The 9,144-nt window shown below is 45.1% G+C and overlaps 1 protein-coding gene across 1 annotated transcript in view; it reads left to right on the top strand.

Moving 5' to 3' along the window:
- Positions 1-4,222: 4,222 nt before the first annotated feature.
- Positions 4,223-9,144, top strand: part of LOC311244499 (ankyrin-3-like) — a gene marked incomplete at both ends in the record, with an annotated part of 104,277 nt that continues 99,355 nt past the window's right edge. Inside the window, one exon of the mRNA XM_084334042.1 lies at positions 4,223-4,351. Coding sequence (XP_084190168.1) covers positions 4,223-4,351 — 129 coding nt within the window. The remainder of the gene's footprint in view (positions 4,352-9,144) is intronic.

Genomic DNA, 9,144 nt, shown 5'->3' with positions numbered 1-9,144 from the left:
GTGTGCAGGGCAGTTCTGGGAGACGGGAGGCGTTGTTCAGCATCACACCCTGGTATTGGCCAGATATCCCATACATACAGATACTCGGCTGTAATCGTGTGACTCTTCTCTCTCTCTCTCTCTCTCTCTCTCTCTCTCTCTCTCTCTCTCTCTCTCTCTCTCTCTCTCTCTCTCTCTCTCTCTCTCTCTCTCTCTCTCTCTTTAATATTCTAAAATCATTAAGTCTGCTATAAGCCATTCTCCCTTTCTCTCTGTGCGCGTGTGTGTGTGTGCGTGTGCGTGCGTGCGTGTGTGTGTGTGTGTGTGCGTGCGTGCGTGCGTGTGTGTGTGTGTGTGTGTGCCCGCACATGCACATCCCGTCTCTCTGTTTGTTGGAAAGACCAGATGAGGTCAGAGGAGTTTGACAGTATTTACTGAGGATGGCCAGATACTGTTGATGTTTAAACATAAAGGCTGCTACCACTATCTGACCATTATTGCTCAGGCTTCTCCTCAGTGTGGCAATCCCTCAGTGTGGCAATCCCACTCCCCATATTGTGTCCCCTGCTCAACACTGTCTGCTGTAAACCCTCCAATATAAACAGCATCTTGTCTGAAGTGACCCGCGTGCTTTATACAAGTGTTTACGTACCTCAGGTCATGTACGGTATAGACATGACTCCATATTGCTGCGTTTGGGGTAGAAAACCTCTGATCTTGTAATGTGATGATTTTCATGTTTTAGTCAAATTGAAGGTTGACATGGTTATCTATGTTTTGTGGGCACGTGTATTGACCCTTAAAGATCATTACACTTCCCTATAACAATACAAACAATAAGAATACATGGGCGTCCATCTGAAAATTTGGTTGATTTTCCTCATTCCTGAAGAGCTGAACCTTTCGGAGATAACAACTTCTCCAAACATGCAGCAAATGCAAGTGTATGAAGAACTGACTTGTATATGAACTATTCTATTGCACTGTAAAAAAACAGATTTTATAGTATGTCTGCACTTTATGTGCTCATTTCATCATTCATGTCTTTTCTATTCTACTAAAACTGAATCAAACCATAAACAGAGTAGCCTGTTGGGATGTTAGATCCTAATGTGAAACACTGATTTTATATGTCTGCAAATTTTACCCTTGCTATTATTTTACTTATTTTTACTTTTATCTTTACGCCCCACTATCCGCTGGGTGCATACTATGACCTTTATCATGTTTTGTAACAGATTACAGAAATTCAAGAAGCCTATTGGCTTGATTGATTTGATATATCTGCATTATTTTATCCCACTTTATGCTTTGCTTTTGCTGCTTGTTTTACACAGATTTTATGTCTTATATCTTACTGATGTAAAGCACTTTGAACTGCAATCCTCTGTATGAAAGGTGCTATACAAATAAAGTTATTATTATTATATGGTAGGGGGGGGTACTGTGGAATTGTAATGACGGGCCTGGCCATAAGGTGGCGCCATGGTATAGAAAAATGAGAGCTGTGGAAGAGCCTCACCCAGAATGAGAGAGCGGTCCCTGGCTCTGTTGTTGTGGTGGGAGGGAAGGGATTATAATACAGGGACAGGTTTGTAAAAGTGGGATTTAGCTTCGTGTTTAAGTGTTATTATGGTACTCTCTCTCTCTCTCTTTCCCTCTTTCTCTCTCTCACTCTCTTTCCCTCTTTCTCTCTCTCACTCTCTTTCCCTCCCTCCCTCTCTAACACTAACACACACACAGTGCTGTAGCCTAGGGCGTCATTATTACGCACGCTCTCTCTCTCTCTTTCTCTCTCACTTTCTCTCTCTCTCTCTCTCTCTCTCTCTCTCTCTCTCTCTCTCTCTCTCTCAACCTGCCTACCATCTCAATAAAGAAGAAACAGAGAGTATTGCCCGCCCAATAAGACTGCCCACTCAAAAAGAAAGAAGCAGTCTGCCATGAGTGAGTTGTTCTGTTGTCATGACAACATGTGTGTATGTCACACTGTGGAGCCTGTGGAGTTGGTCAAATGTTTCTGCACTGTTGTCACCTAAACCAAATTCCTCTACATTTATTTGACTGTTATTTTTCAAACAACACACTGATTCTGATGAAAGGTGTTACAGTAGGTATGGTGAGTTTCAACATGCATTTCAGTGGCTTTAATGAAATGCTGTTTGACACATCACCTTTCTATCTTCATTGAGTTGCGTTTGTCTTAGTTGAATGTGACCAAAATGTAGAATTCCTCCCATATCCCCTGACAAAGTGAGCACATTAGGTAACATGAGATTGTCTTTCCAAGGTGCTAACCTCGCTGGCATCATTTCAGGACCACGGACGGGGCTTTGCTTCGTTTTTACTTACCCATACATAATACATGTGCATACAATGCACACTTGCATACACATAGTCTATAGCTTACATGTACACACACACTGGAACAGGTATGGATATATAGCTAAATATGCAAAATATTATATATATATAATGTCAGAAAGTTGTTTTGTAGAAGCACAAGTGTGTTCAGATGCTGAATATATTGCTGTCCTCAGGTTCACATTTCACACTACGGACATATTTTTCCCAGCTTTCAATTGCTTACCCTGTTTTACCTTTTTCATGACCAGGGGCTAAAAACTGTTGACGTAGGCAAGAGGACAATAGACACTTGTGTGGTATACAGTGTGTGTGTGTGTGTGTGTGTGTGTGTGTGTGTGTGTGTGTGTGTGTGTGTGTGTGTGTGTGTGTGTGTGTGTGTGTGTGTGTGTGTGTGTGTGTGTGTGTGTGTGTGTGTGTGTGTGTGTGTGTGTGTGTGTGTGTGTGTGTGTGTGTGTGTGTGTGTGTGTGTGTGTGTGTGTGTGTGTGTGTGTGTGTGTGTGTGTGTGTGTGTGTGTGTGTGTGTGCGTGCGTGCGTGCGTGCGTGTGTGTCAGTGATGAGGAGCTGTGAAATCTGCAGGAGCAGCTCACAGTCATCAAAGCGGATCATACCATTTTCAACCCATGCCGGAGGGGGGGGGGGTTACGACATCGATTGGACACAGTTTCTTTTTATTTTTTTCCATCCTCCCCACCAGTGATGTAGTGGTACAATGAAAATGTTATGTATAGGAAACTATGATCTCCAATCAGTGATCAAAACATGAAAAGTAAAAAAAAAAAAAAAAAAAAAAATATTTTCAGAATAGTGAAATATTTTATGGCCAATACTACTCCTGTTCTTCATATAAATTTATATAATAAAGGTTCCAGTTTGGCCAATGTTTACCCTTTGGTCTCTCCCTACTCTCTCCCCCTCTCTCGCTTCAGTGAAGATGGCACCTTCCTCTCTGTGTGCAATCGGTGCTCTCTTCAACAGTGCTCCCTCCCTCCTACCTATTCTTCTGTCTCCCCTCACGATGTGCCCCCCCCCCCCCCCCCTCCCCTCCCTTCCCAACCGGTCATGTGATTTGTGGAAGTGATGATTATTGACAAGGCAGATCCCAAATCTGGGTTTTTCTAATAGCGTTACAACCTCTCCAGCTGAGGGGGGAGGGGTCGAAGCTCTCTCTCTCTCTCTCTCTCTCTCTCTCTCTCTCTCTCTCTCTCTCTCTCTCTCTCTCTCTCTCTCTCTCTCTCTCTATCTCTGTTTCTCTCTCTCTGTTTCTCTCTCTCTGTTTCTCTCTCTCTCTCTCTCTCTCTCTTCTCTCTCTCTCTCTCTCTCTCTCTCTCTCTCTCTCTCTCTCTCTCTCTCTCTCTCTCTCTCTCTCTCTCTCTCTCTCTCTCTCTCTCTCTCTGTTTCTCTCTCTCTCTCTCCTCTCTCTCCTCGTGTCTCCTCCTCAAGCTAAGCTTCATAGCTTACCTCTCGTAGCGTGTATAGGGCACGCCCCCTCCTCTCTCTCTCTCTCTGCCTCTCTCTCTCCCTCCCTCCCACTCCTGCCTTCCTCCACCTCAGAAGCAGTTTAGCAGGCAGCGAGTAGGGGAGGTTGGACCAGATAGAGGCTCACCGTGTCTGCGAAGGGAGGTGGGTGGCGAGTGAGTTAAGAGACACAGACAAGGAGGATATCACAGCCGTTCTCCTCCTCTCTCCTGTCCTCCTGCCCTCCGTCCTCCTCCACCGCCTCCTCTACAGCGGAGACTGTTTGTCCTCGGGCTCGGGGGACTCACCTGGCGGGAGACGTTCGCACGAATCCGTGAGCCCGTCGACGGCTACCTCGAGGAGTGTTACTTAAGGCGGCGCTGTAGATTCCGGTGGACAGGTGACAGGTGACAGGGAGCAGCCATGGCGCACGCCGCCTCCCACATCAAGAAGGCCCGGATGGAGATGGAGCAGGCTCCCGACCTGAAGGCGCTGGAGAAAGCCAAGGAGAGGAAGAGGCGCTCTCGCGAACGGGCCGAACGCAAGCGCAAGGTACCGAGAATCTGGTCTGCTCACTGACCAGAGCTTTTGACATCGCTGGTTACTTCATACGGTTTCCACTCAGACCTTCCCATCATCAAGCATCTCGTCATCGCTGACTCAGGAAGAATGTTAGGCTCCGGAAACCATCGTCATGCAAGGTCCTTGAGGATCATCCACCTCGCCTTCTTCACTGTCTTCTCGTCAAACTTCCTCCTCCTCCTCCTCCTCCTCCTCCTCCTCCTCCTCCTCCTCATCATACAATCGCTCCTTGATTATCATCCACTTCCCTAGTTTTCACCATCTTCTCTCCAAACATCATCATCATCATCATCATCATCATCATCATCTACACTGTCAAACTGGGGTTTTGCTACGATGAAAGTTTTGTCCCATCTGTCACCATCTATAACAATGAGCAACCTCTCATCCTGCCAGCCTCACCCCTCCACTAACCTCTCATCCTGCCAGCCTCACCCCTCACCCCCACTAACCCTTCATCACTCTGTATCTGCACTCATACCACAGCATTATGCACAACTGTCATTACAGAATAAATTGACAGACAGACAACCATACAGACAGTCAGACAGAAGGACAGACAGACAAACAAACAAACAGAAAGACAGATACTGTATATGTACAGCCGGATAGATAAACAGATAGATAAACAGACAGATAAACAGATAGATAGATAGATAGATCGATTCTTCCTCTCCAGCTCTCCAGCTCTCTGCACAACTCTCGTCTGGTGCAGAGAGAGTCTTTGCTACGCAGTGAATTCCAGCTAAGTTCCTCGACTAAATAAATTCCTAGACTTTGTCGACTAACCGATTAGTTGATTTCCTCGACACGACTGTAACATTTGAGTTTCCCACACGTGCGGTAATGCAGAGGGAAGTCTTTAAATCTAGTGTTTACTGGAGATGTGCTCAACATCGGTTTTCAGGAAAAACGGCGACTAATCGACAAAAGAATCCCGACACAAACACTGTCTCAGCATTGTCACCGTGTCATTACCTGCACGCTGCAACCTTTCGTACAGCAGCACCGACACATGCTGCGCTGCAGGGCTGTTTCAGACAGAGGTGTTTTAGAGAGAGGTGTTTCAGACAGTGGTGTTTCAGACAGTGGTGTTTCAGACAGAGGTGTTTCAGACAGTGGTGTTTCAGACAGTGGTGTTTCAGACAGAGGTGTTTTAGACAGAGGTGTTTTAGAGAGTGGTGTTTCAGACAGAGGTGTTTTAGAGAGAGGTGTTTCAGACAGAGGTGTTTCAGACAGTGGTGTTTCAGACAGAGGTGTTTCAGACAGTGGTGTTTCAGACAGAGGTGTTTTAGAGAGAGGTGTTTCAGAGAGAGGTGTTTCAGACAGTGCTGTTTCAGACAGAGGTGTTTCAGACAGTGCTGTTTCAGACAGAGGTGTTTTAGAGAGAGGTGTTTCAGAGAGAGGTGTTTCAGACAGTGGTGTTTCAGACAGTGCTGTTTCAGACAGTGGTGTTTCAGACAGTGCTGTTTCAGACAGAGGTGTTTCAGACAGTGATGTTTCAGACAGTGGTGTTTCAGACAGTGGTGTTTCAGACAGTGGTGTTTCAGACAGTGCTGTTTCAGACAGAGGTGTTTCAGACAGAGGTGTTTCAGACAGTGGTGTTTCAGACAGTGGTGTTTCAGACAGAGGTGTTTCAGACAGTGGTGTTTCAGACAGAGGTGTTTCAGACAGTGGTGTTTCAGACAGTGGTGTTTCAGACAGTGGTGTTTCAGACAGTGGTGTTTTAGAGAGAGGTGTTTCAGACAGTGGTGTTTCAGACAGTGGTGTTTCAGACAGAGGTGTTTCAGACAGTGGTGTTTCAGACAGAGGTGTTTTAGACAGTGCTGTTTCAGACAGAGGTGTTTCAGACAGTGGTGTTTCAGACAGTGGTGTTTCAGACAGTGGTGTTTCAGACAGTGGTGTTTCAGACAGTGGTGTTTCAGACAGAGGTGTTTCAGACAGTGGTGTTTCAGACAGTGGTGTTTCAGACAGTGGTGTTTCAGACAGTGCTGTTCCAGACAGTGGTGTTTCAGACAGTGGTGTTTCAGACAGAGGTGTTTTAGACAGTGCTGTTTCAGACAGAGGTGTTTCAGACAGTGGTGTTTCTGTGAGGAGAACATTGGTGCATGTTGAGTCTCCCTCTGCTGGTTTGTTTTGGCTCGTGGTCAATGATATCTGTGACGTGATGCTTAACAGGTGATGCTCTAGGTGTGTGTGGTTGCGTGGGTATCATGTATTTGTTCAGCAATACCGTCGTTCTGCAAATTCCCTTCCTGGCCGTTGTACGCATTGCCCCACTGTCGGCCTGGGGAAGGTGTAGACTACCACATGCCTCCTCCGATACACGTGGAGTCGCCAGACGCTTCTTTTCACCTGACAGCGAGGAGTTTCACTGGGGGAACGTAACGCGTGCAGAGGTTCACGCTATTTCCCCCAGATCCCCTCCCTGCTGAACAGGCGCCCCGACCGACCAGTAGGAGTCGCTGTTTACAACGACCAGGACACATACTACACCGGCTTCCCACCTGCTAACACTGCCAATTGTGTTAGTAGGGGACGACTGACCAAGCCGGAGGTACCTCTGACAGCTGGATTAGATCCCAGAGTCTCTGCGGTGGTAGGCGAGCGCTTAGTCCACTGCGCTACCCAGCCGCACTTCTACAGTATGTTTTTGACATATAGTACTTCAACATTACTGTATTACGCAGTAGGTTTTTGATATATAGTACTTCAATTAATCAACGTTGACATTTAGCTGAAATTATGTTGTCAACATTGACTAAAAATTTTTCCCACGTTGCTTCTCCAACATAAAGAAAACACTGTCTAATAAAGCTGTTGCTTCCCTGTGTAATCGTTAGATAGACGCAGAGGGGCGAATTCACAAAGAATGGATTGCGGCCGCAAATAGCGCCCTTAACTACGTGTGATTTGCACACGCTATGTGCTCCGTCTTAAGGACCTATTAACTAAAGATATCGCGCAAATTATATACTAGTACACTGCGCAAAGTCTACTCCTCATGGACCTGACGAAACGCTATAAATTAAAAGAGGAGACGCTGGCCATGACACCCCCGTTATAAACATGCAACTCTCTGAAGACATAAATATCTTCACTTTAACTGCGTGTGGCAATTAGCGCCAATCTTTGTGAATTGGAGTGTTTTTGCAATGAGGCTCATTTGCATAGAAAGGGGCACATTTTCTGCCCCTTATTACCTCATTTAAATACCCACAAATAGCACGGACGCACAGAGACGCAATGGTGACAGGCACACATGTTCAGACAGGCTTTTGGTCATATATAGGCATCCTTTGTCCTCACTGTTCCTATAGTTTTTAGTTATTGACTGATGATTCTATTTAAATTATTTTTATTTTATTTTATTCTATTTGGTTCACTGTTTTTAACTGCTGTCTGCTATTGTTGTAATTTATTTCAGATTTTCTTTATATGTTATGCTGTAGTGTAAAGCACCCTGTGCATTTGTGCTGTGAAGGGTGCTATATAAATAAAGGTCATTAATTAATTCATTCATTCATTCATTCATTCATTCATTCATTCATTCATTCATTCATTCATTCATTATTCATGACGCGGCCACGCAGTTAGCACGGTATTTCACCCTTTGCGAGTGCTTTGTGAATAGCAACATCTGTTTTTGGGGCTATTTGCACAGGCATAGCGTCAGAAAAAAGTGTCATACATGAAAAGCAACAACACCTTTTCGCTGCTGCGGGACAAAACCTCATAACTCCATTTTAAAAGTTTTTTTTTATATAAATCAACTCCGTAGATCATCCTCCATATGTGTGTGTGGGTTTTACAAAGTGTAAACAATGGGAAAGCCTAAACCGATCATCTGTCTAAACCTCCTAACTCTATTCGCCCTCAAATCTGTGTTCGTTTTTTTCATCTGCTGAAAAGTTGGGAGGTTTTGGAGTTATGAGGTTTTGTCCCGCCAGCAGCCTTATGTGCATTAGGGAACGGCCATACCTGAGTTGTGGGGATGTAGGCTTGAGGAATATAGGGCCTAATCTTAGAAATGAGGGAACATAGGTTGTGGTGGGAACAGAGGGATGACCCCTAACCTGCCAGTGCTGCCACATGATGTCTTGAAATGAATGAAAACACTGTTGTTTCAATGCTGTTGTTTCGGAGCCATGGACTTACTTGCTAATTACTCATCCTTGGCTTTCTATTGCTTCTTTACATAGTATAGTAGAGCAACAAAGTGGGATGGTTGTTTGGTGCTTTTAGTGGCTCAACCAGATGGCTAGCGATAGCTCTCGATGTTGCGCGTGTGTGTGTGTGTGTGTGTGTGTGTGTGTGTGTGTGTGTGTGTGTGTGTGTGTGTGCAGGGGCGGACCTAGCCCATTTGGCGCCCTAGGCGAGATTCACCACTGCGCCCCCCCCCCCCCCCCCCCCCCCCCCCCCCCCAAATGTTTTTTTTTTTTTTTTTTTTGTAATTTTTTTTGTAATTTTATTTTTATTTTTTTTTGGGGGCTTTTTTCTCCATAGTTCTCTAACGTTAGTCTTTCTTTCCTCAACGTTCAATTCTATAACCACTTGACCGATACCCATCAATGCACAGCGCTCTAGCATGTTCTGACTGTGAACACCTAAAGCTGAGGCTCAGACGACCGACCGTTTTAGATTTTTGGCTCATTTTCCCTTATGTTAGAATTTTTTTAATGTAAAAATAATGGTTGCAGATATAGAGGGGGGCGCCAAAACTGCACAAAAAAAAAAAAAAAAAAAAAAAAATTGGCGCCGCC

The sequence above is a fragment of the Notolepis coatsorum genome (genome assembly GCF_963971535.1).
Source record: "Notolepis coatsorum genome assembly, chromosome: 1".
In the NCBI taxonomy this organism is placed as follows: Eukaryota; Metazoa; Chordata; class Actinopteri; order Aulopiformes; family Paralepididae; genus Notolepis; species Notolepis coatsorum.
Note: the sequence above shows the minus strand (reverse complement) of the source record. Positions and strands in the feature narration are given on the sequence as shown.